Source organism: Diprion similis, chromosome 12, assembly GCF_021155765.1.
Source record: "Diprion similis isolate iyDipSimi1 chromosome 12, iyDipSimi1.1, whole genome shotgun sequence".
Taxonomy (NCBI): domain Eukaryota; kingdom Metazoa; phylum Arthropoda; class Insecta; order Hymenoptera; family Diprionidae; genus Diprion; species Diprion similis.
The window spans coordinates 9,833,173-9,851,362 of record NC_060116.1 but is presented as its reverse complement, the minus strand read 5'-3'; the positions used below and the strand labels follow the sequence as shown (position 1 = coordinate 9,851,362).

Genomic DNA, 18,190 nt, shown 5'->3' with positions numbered 1-18,190 from the left:
ACTGAAGAATCTTCAGTCAACGCTTCTATATTTGAAATGCATACATTTACCTTATATTATTTCTCGATCTTACGGTAAGTAAATTCACCCCAAATCAATTAATCCACATGCCGAACGTGATCAAAATTATAAATTTGTAACTAGTAATCAACTATGACTATCCAATTCACCGCTCCCATGAAGTTCATACGCACACCCGTCCATTATTTTTTGTAAAACATGCCCATCAGTTTTTATTGCCATTTCACAGGATTCAAGAATGATTTGATGAGAACAGATTAACGAATAAGACTCACGTTTCCGCCGCAATGATTATAACAATAATAATCAAACTTAGAAGACATTCAAACGTCTATCAATCAAAGTTATGCTATAACACTATTGAACATCTTCATTTATGTACAGAACTACTTATTATTCAGATGAATTTAACCGATGGTACAAAATGTACGATACACAAATTGTATTTATAATAATCAATTTATTACACTTCACCAAAATTTTATATAAACAAGAATAACGCTACAATCATACATACATAAGTCAGTTACCGATTCGATAACAAGAATTGTTACAATACAGTGCTGCAACATCAATTTGGTACAAGATTATTATGTCCCAAATTATGTACTGTACAATCATAAATAGCGTCCGTAAAATTGCAGAAAATTTAAATCAAATTCATTTGAATAATCAAAGAAGCTAGTATAATAAGACAACGTATTATTAGTTCAATAGGCAGGCATCAAGCTGGCTGGCCATTTTTAGTCTTGGACTGTTGGCATAAACTGCATTTTTTTCTATCAGTTTTATATACCAACTACAACTGCTTGACGTTTCCTAATCTCTAGATGATAATACGATTCCAAATGGGTCACATATTTATCTTTGCAACTGTTCTCTATGCTGCTTTTTAAAAACCTATGAAAATGATCGTTGATTTTAATATAATGTGTATTAGTGGTTGTTCCAATCGATCTTGTAACTATTGATGAGATTTGTCACCACTGTCTTCACGTTGAAAAAAGTGATCGTAATGTAATCGTGTGAGCCTGGAAGCTAAGAGAACCGAGTCTTTGTTGGTAGTTTAATAGTCATCTAGATCAAAACTTTCAACTTCAGTATCTTCCAACTGCATACTTTGGAAATCCACTTTGTACCGTAAAACACCTGTAAAATACATAAATCCAAATATTTAGTGAGAGGAAATTTTCATTGAAGTAATTTGGACAATACGAGATACCTTAATTAAATAATATTAACAGACCACTGGTAACCGATTTACAAGTGGTCTGAAAAATCGTTTAGTATCACAGAAGAATTCAATTTGCACATAACGTTTACAGGGTTTACTTGAGAGTTTAATTCGATCACATTCACGCTCAAAATACTTATTAGCTAACAACTATTCATTGAAAAATCAGTTTGTATTTTATGATTTTATACTGATTCGCAAATTTCGGGAACAATTTTGATGATACAAATCCGTTGAATTACTTTGAGTGTTGCAATTATTCAATTATAATGTTAGGATTTGTACAACAACGATAATTGTACAGAACAAAATGATTCTCCAGCAGTTCACGCAGTTTAAATAAAATTTTTAGATGAAACGAATTAACTTGCTCAATTTTGTTTTGTATTAATTTAAATCCTACATACAGCACACACCACCATGAAAGAATATTCCCAGTGAGAGTGAAAACTAATTATGTATTCACATATGCTTAACGCTTGAAAGAATTAACATCTATGCCTGATTGCACACATATATTTTAAATCAAAAGCTGAGCAATATCAAAGATTGTATTAAGATAACCAAAAAATATTTAGTTTATGGTAACTGTGGCACAACACTATTTTTCTTCTCAAGCCTGACTTTACTTGAACTACTCCAGTTCAACAATGAGTATCACCACCAATAGAGGCAAAAAAAATTTCTTCAAAAATTCCGGTGATCTAATGACATGCAGAAGATTACTAGTGCCACAAACATATTGAGAAGTATTTGGTTCAATTTCAGCTGGTATTTCCATATGCACTCCAAATATTGTACAGTCGCAGCATCATTAAATTGAAACATGAACACAGCGTTGGGTGCATGTGGTATTGTGAAATTGTTTTGATATTCTTACTGAAGAGCTTGTACTATACCTTTCCCAGATTGCAAGCTAATAGAAATCAGATTTGCATTAATATTCATATTTTCGGAAATGCTAGGGCTAAGCTACCTGCTATATTTTGAACAAATATTTTGCATAACATCTAACAATTATCCGTTTAGTCACATTTTGCACAATTTTGGGAAGATTTGTAAAAAAAAAAAAAAAAAAAAAAAAAAAAAAAAAAAAAAAAAATTGACACTCACGTTACGAAAAATTGAAGATTTTATTGTATTCTATTTTTAAAAATACCCATGCATACGTCCACAGATTTTTGGAAATAAAAACGAGTTTTTTCAACTCCAGCCTAAAGTGAACAAAATTGATTAAATGCCAGTTTTTGTTTTCGATTGATGCGATTTTGTATAATACAAATTATTAATCATGCATGTTATACAAAGAATGAAAAATGTGTGCTTATAGAGCTAGACTGAAGCTGTGACACTATGGCTCTGAGGACACTAGTCTTAATTGCATTGGCTTCTCACTTATAGACAAATGCGGGGTACGCATGGAAACAATTTTTTGTCCTCACATATTTTACATGTGGGTTTCTTAGCACCGAATGTAAAAGTACCTAACGGGTCACGATAAAGTACAGATTTCGTGCAGCGCATCAACTGTATTGTAAGTACACCATTCAATTTGACCAAAATATTTCCGAACTATCTTCATACTCTATTATAAATTTCAGGAATAAAACTAGTGTCACCAGAATACTCGACAATGAATTGAAAATCACGTAATAATTATTGGTATTTGCCCAATCAACCACATTTCATAAAATTCTTATGAATAAATCTTGTCATTGACACAATTTTCTTTACCATTTTAAAGCATGCGAAGTAAAAATGAGAATGTATTCAATATTAAAAATAATAAACTGATTCTCAGACCTCATAAATATTTGTAGCAAATTAGAACAAGTATATCTAAGAGTGATACGTTTAAAATATAATTTAAGGGAGATTTGGTGAAACTGCTAATTTTTCTAGTTCTACTCGTATCTTTATATCAAAAAACATCGTATCAAGAGATCTATCTACACATGATCGGTTTATGCTGCTGTGTACCGTCAAAAAAATTTCTAACTTTCTACGTTGAAACTGTAGGCGCAAGAAAGGTTGACAACCTATACTTCAAAAAAGTTTCATACATTACTTGCACATACACTTTCTTCACAGAATACTGAGAATTTTTCAGAGACGAGTACGAACATAATCTAATGGAAATGAGGTGAAAATGAAACAGAAAAGAAAATTCGAATTTTCCTCATCTCTTGTTGAACACGTTTAAGAGAAGTCGGCTCCAAGTCATGATTAAATTTTATTTTAATATCCATCAAATTTTGAAGGAGACGAAAACTTTTGATTTAAATGTAAACACCAAACAACCCTACAACAACAGTCTATAAATACATCGAAGCATATCGACAAAAAATTATTCTCTGCACCTCCTAAACTTTTCATTGATTAATTTTTTTAATTATTCACAAGAATAACATTTCACTAGATACTGTGAGTGCACTGGTAGATGTGTATGAGCATAAATAAAATGTAACTATTCAGCGTCAATATTATGAAAATTAAAAATTAAACTGTAATCAACTAATTCTATACCACAAAAATCTCTACAGAAGAAAAAAGGAAAATGGCATTCTACGCTGTGTTACACAAATTATAAGTGAGAGCACTCAATACAGTAAATTAACTACCTGGTTGACTCTGAGTACTTGACAGATGAAATTAGTAATCATCGAGGTCAACATCGTCAAGTGGCTCATCAGCCTGCAGTGATTGGAAATCAACTTTGTAGCGCAGGATTCCTACACGCCAACATATACTCTGCAGTTATTACATTATTCGAAAAAAATTTTTTAGTCAAGCTATTTGCTTTATTATGAAATGCCCAAACGCAAATGGTTCCGGTCAACGACTTTTGAAAGTCAGTTATGTGAAATAATTTTTCTACATAGCATCAAGTTTAAAAAAAATTAGTGCACCATATTGTCAGGTAAACAAATATGTTCCATAGATATTCTATGTAAATATTGTTACAAAGGGTGAATTAATACTATAGTCATCCTGTAGTTATTTGAAGCTTTACCGAATAATATTGTGATTATTACAAATAACGGTATCTTCTGAATGTTGACAGTGTTTTGATGTTAACATGTTAATGAGTCCATTTTTACCAAATACTTTCCATTCCCTGACCTGTGTACGATTAGTCAATACGCAATACGTTGATTAGTGATTAGTATATTTATGCACTTTTATTCGCACGTATTGAACATTTGCATTTCATATTGACTCAATTCAACAATGGAATAAAATCCATACTTAATGACAGAACTATTTGTTGCAATCAGTTGCACTAAGAAAGTATAGGAAGAAGAAACAGATAACTTACCTCCTATTCCACCAAACCCTCTAACGAATTGGGAACCTTCTTGCGACTTGTCTGTGATAATTTCCAAAGTAGCACCAAAACTCTTGTAATTGTTTGCAAGCCATTCCAAAAGTGGCTGACACTCAACTAATTCAAGTTCCACACCGCTCTGTAAACAGTGAATATTAGTATAGTAAAAATTCGACAAAGGATTACTGTACGTGAAAAATTATTGTAATAATAAATAATTATTGCAAAGATTGAACTTGTGAAATGTAATACAAGTTGATCAAATATCAAAATAATTAGTATATATTTTGAAAATTATCATTACCTCTTTATCGGTAAAGTGTGATTTGTCCTTTTCTTGCTCTGGCGTTAGGTGCAACACTTTTTCTTCAGCATTAGTATGATTTTTCAGTACGTATCTCTGAATATCTAAATTTTCCCAACATATCAACGTTTCAACGCTTCCTAATTCCAATGCTCTCAATGTATCTTCTACACCAAAGCAATACTTCCCCGTATCTTGTGATATCTCGTCAAAATATCGGCCTAGAAATTATTGCATTATTAACCCCCAAAGAAATAAATCTGGACCAGAGTTTAAGTTATTTAACAAACCTACATGAAAGTGAGGAAATATAAGTTAAGGATTAACTAATATTACCTATGAGCTTTTTTTCCTGGATAAATTTCACGTTTTGTAAAGATTCGGCAGCTAATTCAATTGCTTGATTGAATCCGTTTTCACCACCATATGACACATCAACTAGTTTGATTACTTTTGCTTGTAATCTCTGAAAAATAAACATTTTTTGTTAACAACAACTCTAAACGACTGTAGAATAAGTCTTCATAGATATTAACAACTAATCAGTCATAAAACAAATGTGGGATCAAGTTTTATGCATTAGTAATCCAAATGTAATATATAACTAAAAGAGCACTGAACTAAAGAAACAACCTTGATCTAGTGATCTCAGTATTTCTCATATTTCGCAAAAGGGTTCACTCATTGTAATTGTTTGAACTGTAGACCACCTATGGGAGTTATATAGCACATGTGCTATAAACGTTTATGACATACCAAATTTGATCTAAATCAAATCAAGAAAAAGTTACTAACAGGATCAAACATGTCGGACTGACTCAGTTCTGTCTTGAAATCAGCACTTCCAGCCAAAATCAGACCAGCTATATTAGGTTTGTCATTAGTAATGTAAAGTTGGGTTGCAACTTCAGCCACTTTGCGGACATAGTTATGTCGCTTCTCCATACGCAATCTTGCAAAACGTAGGGCTGACTGTCCACCTCTACCTGGAATTATCATTCATTTCATGTAGAGATTATAATTTCAATTCATATTATAAACAATTTCACTGATTATATAGGCATGTGCTGCAAAAACAGATCAGATATCACCAAAAATATTGTCTTACACATTACTTTGATATATAGACATTGATCATGTCTTATTAAGTTTTATTGTAAAATCTTTTTCATTTCAATTCTTATCACTTACCATGCTTTTTCGGTAAATCAACAGTAAACTTGTGGAGAACTTCACGCGTGTTCCCTTGCAGTGTACCAAATAACGCTCCATTACCATCCATAACTATAAATCCAAATTTGTTATCATCGGCCAAGAGAGCTGTTAAAGCCTCAGTATGAAACTGTAGACAAAACAAGCAATATTTGATGAACAAACTGTTATTTAAGCATTGCGATATTGCAAAATTAAATTGAATAACGCTATAGGAAATATAGTATTAAATGTCAGTGTTTACTGCTTAGGAACAAAATATTGAACGTAACAATTAAAACGAGAATAAACCAATATTCCAATTACCTTATTATCGCACAGATAAAGGGATGTGTTGATGGGCTTGAATGGTTCAAAATCGATGTTTACTTTCTTTTCCTTGCCTTCCTCTGTTACAATAGTACCACAGTATATTACTAATCCATTTGGTGGTACTGAAATTGAAATTTTTTTTATCAGTGTCAGAATTTATGCTAAATAAAGAATTTGTTCTAAATGTCATCTACAAGTAAAAAAACAAATTTTAAACTGGCGTTTGTAAATATGTTATGATTAAAGTAGATTTGAAAACTAAAGTTAACAAGCTAATGCAATCGCGAGTTGATCACTCTTTGGAACGAATTTTCGATTGAATATTGTTCTTGAGATAGGTAATTTTCTTACATTTCTACCGCTGTACTTATTTGCAGAAAATAGAACGAGTGGTTATTATTATAGAAAGGTAAGAGGCAAAAAGATTTAAATGTCAATGTTATAAAACAAAATACATTGCAAAGTAAATAGTGATTTCTCACCTTTAGTATATAGCTTCAGTCTGTGTTGAACGGACGTAATTGCACCCAGTACGGATAATCTATTCACACGCGATTTGATGTTGGATGCTGTACCAAATTCATCAGCCAACATCTTACTTACTCTGGATATTTGATCCTTTGGTGGTATAATTAACGAAATCATACTTGTACCATTTCTGCAAAAGATAAAAACATACTTGTATCACAAGCTTCCAATTCACCAGGCTGTTTTGAATGTGTTTTTATAATAAATCAGAAATATTAGCAATAACATATGGGAACGGTAGCTGAAAAATAAAACTTGTTTCCATCGATTCGAAACAACAAGTTTCAATGAGAAAATTCTGAATCATTTGCATAAACACAACAACGATTATTGTGTAAAAAAAAGTGCTCAAAATTTATTGTCTAATAGGACTTATAATTGGATTTAATATATTCCATCTCAAATACTATTTATATAATGCAAGTATGGTTTTCATATCTTTTTTTGTCTATGCTCCATACTTGAAGTTATCATTTTGCTACAATACAAAAAATACTTGGTTGACTATAAAAAAGAGCAATTTTACTGCATAGTACTAAAAAGTGGTCTTTTTTGTACTTCCTGATAAGAGAAACCTTGTAAACCATACTTCTGTTAGTTAAAGTATCGCATGTACCATGGAGGTGGAGCCTCTTTGCACTCGGCGTATTTGCGATATTCATCTTCGGCTCGGACACACGTTTATATTCAAAACACAAACCTATTATCGTTGTAAAAAGACTTACTTTGCCTACTTGAGGCACAATCTACTACCTTTAAAAATTAAATAAATGGCGGTTGTAATTTTTTACTAATCCTACATCCATCAAAATACTCTTATTACATGTAGGTACTAATGACCGAGTACCTTTAACTTTAAACGGACAGTACACAAAATGTCACGGGTTGGCGTAATTGCATTCGCGATACCAACCATGAAAGACAAAAGCAATTATTTTTTCCACATTGCTCTTAAAGTGACTGTTAGTAGTTTTATCTTTGATTCTCTAAAAATAAAATTTACAATTCAACATGAGCTTGATACCATTGTCCGTTTTCGCAACCTGCACTCATGCACGATTATAGATCGGCACTGCTATTCGGAAGGTTCAGATGCAATGAGAAGCTAAAATTCAGGGTTGAGTGCACTAAAATTGTATGGCTATCATTCGTTGATGAGAAAAAGTGTGGAAGCCAAAGTAAAAAAGCATTGATGCATGGTGTGAGAAACACATGGCAAGATCAGACCATGAGATTACATATGGTAGTATTCGAAAACTTGGTTACAGCTGGGGCTTGACGCAATATATTTTATTGCACGCGAAGGGAAAAAATGATAAAATAATTGAATTCTGATATAACTCACCCACGTGCCATTTCCAAACTTTTAATCAGCTTCTTGATTTTCCAGATCTCTACATTGCGATCGGCCGAAGTTTCCTCGTTCGACATGGTTGGAATTTTTTAGTGCTCGGTTATCTCGTAACTATCCTCGGTTGTAAATTAGTGCCTGGGAGTCTGCTGACAGTAGAAGAAAAAATAAATAGCCGTTTTACGGCCAGGTACGAGTTGATGAAAATTTGATGAGAGTTCTCTATCCGACTAAAACAAATGGCCAGCCTGTTTATCGACGAAACTACCCGAATCCAGATTATACCGGTTTGTCGGAGACTGAAATGTGAATGGCATTGTGCTCGGACATAGCAACGTATTATCCAGTTTGTTACGTTACACTCACTCAAATATTTGTCAATTGTTGATGCGTCTAATGATGAAACTGGTAAAACAGAGGATGCCACATTAAAATAAATTTTATACTACACGCATCGGCCATGCGAATACCGCAGTGAAACGTCAGCCCTGCGTCAATCAGTACACTGCACTGCCCTAAAGTGAGAAGTAAAAAGGCATGCGCCACCTAAGCGCGTACCGCTATTTCCTTGTGGTGAAGCTCGTGAATCATCAAGCCTGAATCGCCTGAATCTATTACAGCTGCAATCCTGTAACAGCGGCGTCGCTGCCTACCATTGGCTCCGGGCAACAGTTTCATTAGTGGTCGTTATGATGGCCAATGACGCCTGTTCTTTCTGTCAGAGTTATTTTCCAATGGAAATCTGCACAAAGTGATCCTCCTATTGGTTGAGTCGATGTGGGATCTAACAGAACTAACGATAGTATCGAATTGTGTCGACCTATATGTTACGGGGAGTCCTGTTGAAGATAATCAACTAATGAAATTGTACCTTATTGTTAGATGGCCCAGCTTTTGCATCGTATTCAAATTTGAGTAGATCTTTTTTTTTTCAATCTTTTTTATGCCTCTAGTAACGAACGAAATCTTGAAATTCCTATTGGCGCGAACAGATAACCAGATTTGAAAATTAAATTTTTTTTAATTGCTGTCCATGAAATGATACTAAATGTCATGTCAGTTGGAGGCTTTTATGACCACTAGCCTAATTTGAAAGCGTGACTGAACTCACTAGTCAGGATTACGATCTTTTTAGGACTCGAATAAAAAATATCTTGACTATACGAACTATCCGAATTATCTGCACCATCCGAATTGATTAAAGAGTCTAATATGCATTTGAAAAAAAATAATCAGGATTATACATTTATGTAACTACTTTTATAATTCGTGGCTGTTGATGATTTTCTGAGCTGTTCTGAAACCTTATCATTATTACCTGAGGGAGGCTCAACTATTAATTTGTATACTCGATCATTCCAAAATCGAGGTTTTGGAAATAAGGAATCCAGATAATTCAGATATCAGAATATCCAGGTAGTTCGGATCCATGTATGACCACAATTCTGTATATCCATATCAAATTGGTTCCTGCATCTGTATACCTCCGTACACCTCCGCATGTTTGCTCCATGTAATGCGTCAGCCGTAGAGCAACTGGAAAAATAAACCCGACTCGTACAGTTAGAAAGAACTTTGCACTGCCGTAATGTATACAATATTTCATTTATTGAAATTAAGTAGATCATTAATCGTCTACTGATCACAAAAAGGTGTTACTTCAAATAATTCAAATCGAACGTACTGATCTCTATTAAATAAAATAAAAATTGTATAGAGTAAAAATTGTGTAGAATAAAAATATTGTATAAAATAAAACAGACCGTTTCACGGGCAGTCAAATCCTGTCGCAGTATTTTATTCTATACAATATTTTTATTCTATACAGTAGAGATCAGTGCGTTCGATTCAATTTCTATTGTACAGAGATCAGTGATCGAACGGTCTATTTTCGTGGAATGGCGGATTTTCATGGACGTTCGAATGCTGCCACAGTATTTTACTACAGAGTTCTTGACCAACAGGAATGCCAATAAACTAGATAAACGTTATCAAGGTGCACGCTGCATACGAATTAACTGTTTTATTGGCATTTCCATTGGCCAAAAGAATCACGTAGCAAAGTACTGCGGCAGCATTTTGCTGCCTTTGACAATCCAGATAAATGCGTTAAGAACGGTCTATCTCACAAAATGCATGAAGAATAGACTATTTCAGTTATGTCATGGTTACTATCATTAATATCACAGTTATTGTAGTCAATGTGCGTGAAATAGCGCGTTCTTCACGTATCGGACGAAAAAGATCATCTTCCACACGTTTTGCGAGATAGCCCGTTCGTTACGCATTTCGGAAGTTGGACGGTTGTTCTGGTATTTTCTAAAACAGACTCTTCTCCTTGCCAGTAGCCGATATGTTCACTCACATCATTGCAAGCGGTAGAGCATCCGACGTATTTCAAACATGCTTGGTCTACTTTCCAACCCTTCCAATCTGACGGTTGAATATTTGTGCGTGAATATAATTAAACTTCAGTTGAATTCACGCGTAAATGACAATAATGAGAAATTTAGACAAAAATTGTAATATAACTAGTCGCTAAATACAATTTGTTCTCGCGAATGCCGAATATGCGTTGGTTACTTGTAGCAATGCTCATTCTACTGACACTTGTTCGCTTTCAGTAAACAACGCGAAAAAATACATTGCATTTAAATTTTTTGATAACCCAATACGTGATCCGAAATTCAAGATATGAATACAAAGGTGACGTCTAACAAACTGCGTTTTGTAAATTTTTCGTGTGGCCTAAGTGGAGGACAGTGATCCCTTGTTTCTCTTTTTCTTTCGGAGCTGGTCGCAGCTGTGGCTGCTGGTCGCAGACTGCTCGCCGCTCGCTTCTCGCCGCCCAACGAGCCGCGCGCCGCGTGCTTACTCGCCGCCACGCAGGCGCAGCACGAGCGCTCCCAACCGGCTGATCTTATGCGCGAAAATTGCGCCGCAGCGCTCCGCTCATGAAAGCGCCAAACTAAAGTACCCAACAGGCCGCACGGCGAAATGTGCTCACGGCAATATGGTCGCGTGTTACCTTTACAATATGCGCCTTGACCACACACACCACACATGACGAATTAATCACTTCCTTAACGAATTAATCACGTGATTCGATCATGTTTCATGATAATGGGTTCGCTTTCGCAAAATGCTCAATTATATCCAAGCGTAACAACAACATGATTGTGATCTTGGTTCATTAACAACACATTATTTTTTGTTCTGAAATTTCTAATTTGACTGGCCATATTGATGTTACACAAGTAGCACCACTTTATTCACGGTGGTACTTTTCATTGAGTGTTTTCAATGTTTTCAGTACGTATGATATTGTAATTTTCAAATTACCCGAGAACGTTTGTGAAAGGTATGACTAACAAGTAAATGACGTTGACTAAATGATCAGACTTGCCTGTCTCGAACTTTAGAGGGTGACCTTTAAGTATTTTTTAAGTAACTATGCAATCCCAAAAAATACCCTCTATTTGAGTTTTTATTATTAAGGTAATTGATATACATACATACGAACGCATACTCAATGCGTCGCTTATCGGTGCAAGCATTTCATGTCTGTATGCATTTACAAATAATACTAATATAACATGTAATCTTGTGCAGCCAATTGAAAATGCTGTTGACTAATTTTCGACAACAGTATGATATCTCCGGTTGTCAGACGAAAGAAAATATTTATTCTGTTGAATCACGATTCCAAGTAACGCAATTAACTCTGACAACTATTTTTGTGCAGTGGCCACCGGACTTAACAGTTCCTTGTTTGACTTCGGGTTGTGCCACGGTGTAGGAAAAAGAGGTGGTCCAACTCCCCTACACTCCCTATGTAAAGCTCTGTGATTATTTCACTCAAGTTCCCTGACTCATCGCCAGGTATCTCACGTGACGATAAGCCAGAATATATATAATAATGGCGTCGTTTTGCTGAATTGTGAAAACGCATTTTTCCTCTATTTTTATTTCATACCTGTTTAATCACATTATTTCTGCTCACAAATCCGTTTATTTGTTCAGGTGCAATTCTCAATTGTCCCGTTGTTACAATATGATAAAATTGGAAAGTAGTGCAGTGTACCCGACTGCCAGCACAGGTATCCATCATTGAAATGTATCAGTATTCGAAAGTATCGTAGTTGAGCACTCCCAAGGATCATAATTTATTCAGAAAGTGGACTTGACGGACTGTACTGTACGAGGACGTTGATTTTTGGGCGGATACAAATTGTTCTGAAAAACGCTTCAAATTTCCGTGGGTGATGGCTTTTCGACGCTTGCGACCTTAGCGAACCTTAGTGAAATAATCAGGCATCCAGCGTGAGTCGGACCACCTCTTATTTTTCTTACACCGCGGGTTGTGTCGTCTCTCGTTGCCGCTCCCGCGCTTCTTGCCACGGGTACCCGTACATCGTTCACATATACGAGGCTTTTGTGCGTATGGGTGTGTTCCATGAACACACATCATCGTACGTCCAAATATTCGGTGGTTTACTGGAGGCGTTGAATTCCGCGTTGTTTACGATTCGACCGTGAGATCTACGTGCGGTTTTCCCGCTATAAATACATCACGACGAGGTCGATTATCGACATTAACCCTTCGCAGTTTACTGGATAAATATTTTTTGGCAGCAAACTATTATGCGAAAATTGAGCATGAAAAGTAAACGTGGTAGATCTGGAACGTGTAGTGAGGGTGATTCCGAAGAAAATGGCGCCGGCGTCAGAGCTGTCGGCGACGACGAATCCTCCGAACATGAAGCTTCGAAAATTAAGAAAACCCCAAAAAGGGGTCGTAGGTCTCAAACTGAATCTAATAAACAGACTGAAGGTATGGAGAATCCGACAGATGAACAGGAGAACGGGTCTCCTGTAAAAAGACGTAAAAAAGACGCACAGAAGGTCTCCGCCGCCTCCACATCCGAAGACAAGGCTTCTACCTCCGTAAACAAGTTAACCGACGAAGAGTATGAGGTAATTTTTTGAAAATCACAGCATGTTAGATACCAATAAACTTCTGGCTCTTAAACAGCTTGTAAATGGTTACATACTTTTTTCAACCTCCTCGTTACTTTACGCTACTATTTTCTGTTGCCCTACTACTACTTGCTGGAGCTTCATTGAGTAAATTCAGTATTTTCGTTGAAAAATAGAGTGGATCATTACACTTGGTTATCAAAATTTGTAATTAAATTATTCCCGTAATTAGTTGAAGTAACAACAGAATCAGATCATAGGTTTTTAAACTCAGCTTTCACAAAAGACTTCTTCAATCCGAATTATTTGATGATGGTACATTTTGAGATGTTTACACTTTTTCCCTTCTAACTATCAAAAACTTCTTGTTACTGTTCAAATTCCTCGCATGTGTGTCATGAACAAATTTTCATTAGACTGTGAATTATTTTATAAAATGATGCTAAGAGTTGAAATTTCAGTGTGTTATGATTCAACAAAATTTTCTCTGTAAATTCAGGTTTTAAAAATAGTTGGACAACGTACAATCAAGGGACGCCGTCAATTCCTGGTACGTTGGAAAGGATATGATGAAGATTCGTGGGAGCAGGAGAAGAATCTAAATTGTCCACAGCTGATTGAGGAATATCTTGCAGATGTTGCAGATAACAGTATTGTTGAGAAAAGCCAAAAAACTCCCAGAACACCCAAAGAGAGTAGAGATGCTGCTAAGTCCAAAACAGTAAAATCTGGAGGCAAAAAGAAATCCAATACCCGTGAGAAGTTTTCTTTATTAATAGTCAGAATTCTTATATATTTCCAAATTGTTTGTTAAAAAAAATTCTATTCTGTAAGAATATGGTGTCAAAATGCCACATCACAATTCATGTGGTTTAGGTTTGAAAAAGTGTGTTTCTCGTAGATGCTGAAGCTGAACAAAATCACAGAGAAGATACTAACAAAACTAGCAATGAAGATGGTGCAAAAGCCAGTGAAGATACTAAAGAATTTGAAGTTGAAAAAATTTTGGAAGTATACTTTCACAAAAAAAATAATACACGTGAATTTTTAATTCGATGGAAAGGATTCAGTTCAGCTGAAGACACCTGGGAGCCTGAAGAGAATCTAAATTGTCCAGAACTAATATCAAGGTTCATGGACAAGGTGGAAGTCGCAAAAAAGACTGAAATTCGTGAACTACGAACAAATCCAGCCCATACAAAGCGGTATACTCTAATGTCAACTGAACCTGGGCGAAGACTCTCGCGTCGCAATATCAACAAACAACGGTGAGTTGGACCATTTAAAAAATCATTGAAAACCTCCTACAGTAATGGATGGTATCATAATGCAGTTTTTGCTGCTTTACTACATTTGACAAGTATACCATACCAAACGTACCCGTACTGAACATCTTCACTATTTTTATTTTATTGTTGACTGAAATGTTTCGCCAAGTGTATACAACATACAAACACTGAAAAACTATCACATTTCTGGTTTCTACACTCACTACTAATGTTGCCTGGCTATCTATGAATTACCCAAAATAATATTTACGTGTGATTATGTTCAAGTATCTTCACTTTAATAAAATGATGATGGAGAATTAAGCAGAAAGAAAGAAAAGATACTTGCGACATTAACATCGAATACATTCATGACAATGCAATTTTTTTCATAAGCTTAAAAGTCTTAGATACAGTCAAGTTAAACTGAAATGTAACTATTGACTTTACCTACATAATCGGTATTTTAGCACATCTGTTCTGTATATTTGATCTTCTAAACTTCGTGTTTCCAAAATGAAATTATACTTTACACTTGTACAGGGTAATTTTTGCGTTTCGAAAAATGCTTTGAATTTTTCTTTACTCATTCTTAATTAGTCTTTCCCTATGCCTTTAACAAGTAATTCACTATTTGAAGTATAACAACATATTGAGTGGATCCATAATTCTGGGGAAGTTTTAAGGAATGACACAATTAGCTCCTTATTGTATGTAATGAGTAAAATGTAAATTACTTTCATATGCTGATGCATGCTGTGTTGTGGTAAATGTGTAGAAAACTGAGTTACAGCAATTGCTTCTCATCCAATGACTTACACAAAACTAATCACTTCACTATTGCTCATGCACATGATACTTATAGTTTTTACTTTAACCCTTTTAACACATTGCTCAGACTTGATTTTTTCTTTCTAATTTTAAGGTATTAGGAGTATGTGTTATAAAAGTAAGCAAACTATTGTGTATAACATGATTTACATGATTTGTTTCCTTTTATTGGAGCCCACATTGCATAATACCTTCTGTGCCCATTTTATGCGGAAATATGTGGCACAAGGGCTTGCGCATATTTCTGTGATTTGCAATAGCAATGTAGATCAAGATTATTATTAAAAAACTAAGCTGTGACTCTACACTTCCTCTGTACTAATAAATCATATTAAAACTTCTTAACCTATTGAAATTACATTGTTATGGTGATTGATTAATAACTGTTTATGAAATCATTTTTGAGAATTGTGGATAATTGAACATCCACAAGCACACTGTTATTACTAACCCTATATGACATCAGTAAAATGAAAATAGAACATTTGCGACTGTTCTTTAGAATTTACAGAAATATTCTCTTGAAAAGTAAGCAACCTAGTAGAAGAATAAAAACACGTACGATGAAATGTTATACTTGGTTAATGAAAGTGGTGAATGATTAATAAATCCCATCTGTTGGGTGATCTACAGGTAACGATTGACAAACATTTCTTTGCAGTGCAACGTACCATCAGTGCGATGAGTAAATGGCAAAACAAGATATATCATTGTAGCTTCACATTACATACGAGGACTATTCGTTGGATTTTTTACCTTTAAGAATACGTTGTAAGAATGAAGCGGTACAGAACATAACTAGTAAGAGTTCAAATAAAGTGAAATTATTATAGGCAAATCTTGTTCAACAATGAACAGTCAATCAATGAAGGAGTATTTGATCAGCTCTGAATTTTTTTTGTTCGTGATCTACTTTATTTTCACAATCCAGTTAGTTTTATTTTGTAAATGTAAGACAGTTGGAATTGGCTCAGTGAAATACTGCTAATTATGTTCTGTGATCCTAATATTATATAGTGACGTGTTTGGTGTTATTATAGACTCTATCCCACTTTTTTTCCCCGGTAGACACACACACACACACTTATATATAAAATATGTTTAAGCCAAATTGAACAGAAATCTCAAGTTCCAATTATTGAGGTACCATTCATCTTTGAACAAATGTTTACCTTAAATTGAATTTCATCTGAACTAATATCATTATATATTTTTTTTGTTATTATATCTAATTACAGTAGAGCCTTGATTATTCAAGTCCGCTTCCAACTTTGTCTTAACATGCATTAATATACATTTCAATTAAAAAATGTGCATTCGTATCTTTAATTCGCATTATCCGGGTTCAATGAAACTTTCACTTGAGGCGGGTCCACAATGAGTCCAATAATCGAGGTTCTACTATATGAGACTTCTACAAAAAATTAGACCTTCAAAATATTTTGAAACTTAATCACTTTCAATTTGAAAGCACAAAAACAAAGTCAGGTTTTACCCTAAAGAGGATGTCTTCAAACAGACTTTTATTAATTCTGGTATGTACATTACTTTGAGTCACATATATTTTTAATTGAAACTACCATGTCTATTACATGGTGTGATGTATGTTAATAAGTATTATATGTTTGTCATATGAAATTATATTTCACACTAAGTAGAACGTTTCATTTGAATAATGTAGTAACTGCTATAATTAATGTCAGGACACCAAAGTTATCGTTGAACATTTTTATCGTGAGGAGAATGCCTTTCAACTCACGCGCATATTTTAAGCCATCAATACATACGTATGTATCTATGATTTGTATTTACGTAATATATACAATACTATAATCTGTAAGAAAAAATCAATCGAACTAAAACTGGATGCAAAAAACATTGAATATCACTAATAGTGATAATAAGAAGTACCTAGTAGTCTATACGTACTGATAGATTGGTTCAGACTTTGGAAAAAATATTCAATTCTAAATCAAGTCAGTACAATATAATTAATAAGAATAAAAACCAACTTGTATTTTGAACAAATGTGTATAGTTATTAACAAATACTATACTATATAAAAAATATGTCTGCCACATCCATGATTACTTTATTTCTTTATTTTGCAATAATAGATGAGTGGCAGGTGGGAGGCGGCATACATTTGATGTCGTATCCGCATAAAATACATTATGTTGTTTAATTAAAGAGTAAATTGCTTATTCCCAAATATATTATTCGGTTAATTGATAAACAAAATCAGCTGAGGCGTACGCATGCAGTAAAAAAACTTGTAAAATACATACATTTTTTAGAGAGTCTTGTCATTTTCATATCAAATGCAGTATCAGGTAAAACCGAAGAAAGATCTTGGCACAGTGTTATTCTGTGATTTGCATTCTAATTTGAGTTAAATAGTTTCTCTTAAAGCCAGCTTTGGTACGCTTGTTAACCGCTTTCTTCACATGTGTATATACACTTTTCTGCAATGTGTTATCGATATGACCAATGATTTACTACACATAGTGACTCCATTCTCAATGGCATCTAGCAAATATTTTGTACATATTAGCATAACTTGTACGTCGTCAACACACTTCAATAGAATATCATTAGACAATATACTATAGATATTTCTTGGTGAGCGTCAGGTGTGAGGTGGGTATAGATATTTAGATACATTAGAAAGGTAGTGTTGTCGTGTGAACTCTATTTTAAGTAAGCTTCAGTATTGCTAGACTCTTATATGTGATGCTTGACAAGAAATTTACTGTATAAGAAAAGTCATATAAGTGTATTAACGAAATAAAATTGAAACTTGGAGCATTAATTGACCTCT

The 18,190-nt window shown here is 34.3% G+C and overlaps 2 protein-coding genes across 4 annotated transcripts; one reads left to right on the top strand and one right to left on the bottom strand.

Annotated features, from left to right (window-relative positions):
- Nucleotides 1-434: 434 nt before the first annotated feature.
- Nucleotides 435-8,828, bottom strand: LOC124413547 (eukaryotic peptide chain release factor subunit 1). Of its 3 annotated transcripts, XM_046894222.1 has the most exons (12): nucleotides 8,657-8,828; nucleotides 8,285-8,436; nucleotides 6,894-7,069; nucleotides 6,406-6,533; nucleotides 6,079-6,229; nucleotides 5,683-5,873; nucleotides 5,224-5,353; nucleotides 4,888-5,108; nucleotides 4,575-4,722; nucleotides 3,877-3,987; nucleotides 2,155-2,171; nucleotides 435-1,170 (listed from the first exon to the last, which is right to left on the bottom strand). In XM_046894222.1, exons 2-10 carry the CDS (start codon nucleotides 8,368-8,370, stop codon nucleotides 3,908-3,910), a joined length of 1,311 nt encoding a protein of 436 aa, XP_046750178.1. In that variant the 5' UTR covers nucleotides 8,371-8,436; nucleotides 8,657-8,828; the 3' UTR covers nucleotides 435-1,170; nucleotides 2,155-2,171; nucleotides 3,877-3,907. The 3 variants fall into 3 exon arrangements, with proteins under 3 accessions (XP_046750178.1, XP_046750177.1, XP_046750176.1); XM_046894221.1 differs by lacking the exons at nucleotides 2,155-2,171; nucleotides 3,877-3,987 and having other exon boundaries at nucleotides 8,285-8,439; nucleotides 8,657-8,827; XM_046894220.1 differs by lacking the exons at nucleotides 2,155-2,171; nucleotides 3,877-3,987 and having other exon boundaries at nucleotides 8,657-8,827.
- A 3,888-nt stretch (nucleotides 8,829-12,716) lies between these two features.
- Nucleotides 12,717-17,367, top strand: LOC124413554 (chromobox protein homolog 5-like). Its single transcript, XM_046894230.1, has 4 exons — nucleotides 12,717-13,267; nucleotides 13,770-14,025; nucleotides 14,172-14,538; nucleotides 16,031-17,367. Exons 1-4 carry the CDS (start codon nucleotides 12,935-12,937, stop codon nucleotides 16,056-16,058), a joined length of 984 nt encoding a protein of 327 aa, XP_046750186.1. The 5' UTR covers nucleotides 12,717-12,934; the 3' UTR covers nucleotides 16,059-17,367.
- Nucleotides 17,368-18,190: the final 823 nt, after the last annotated feature.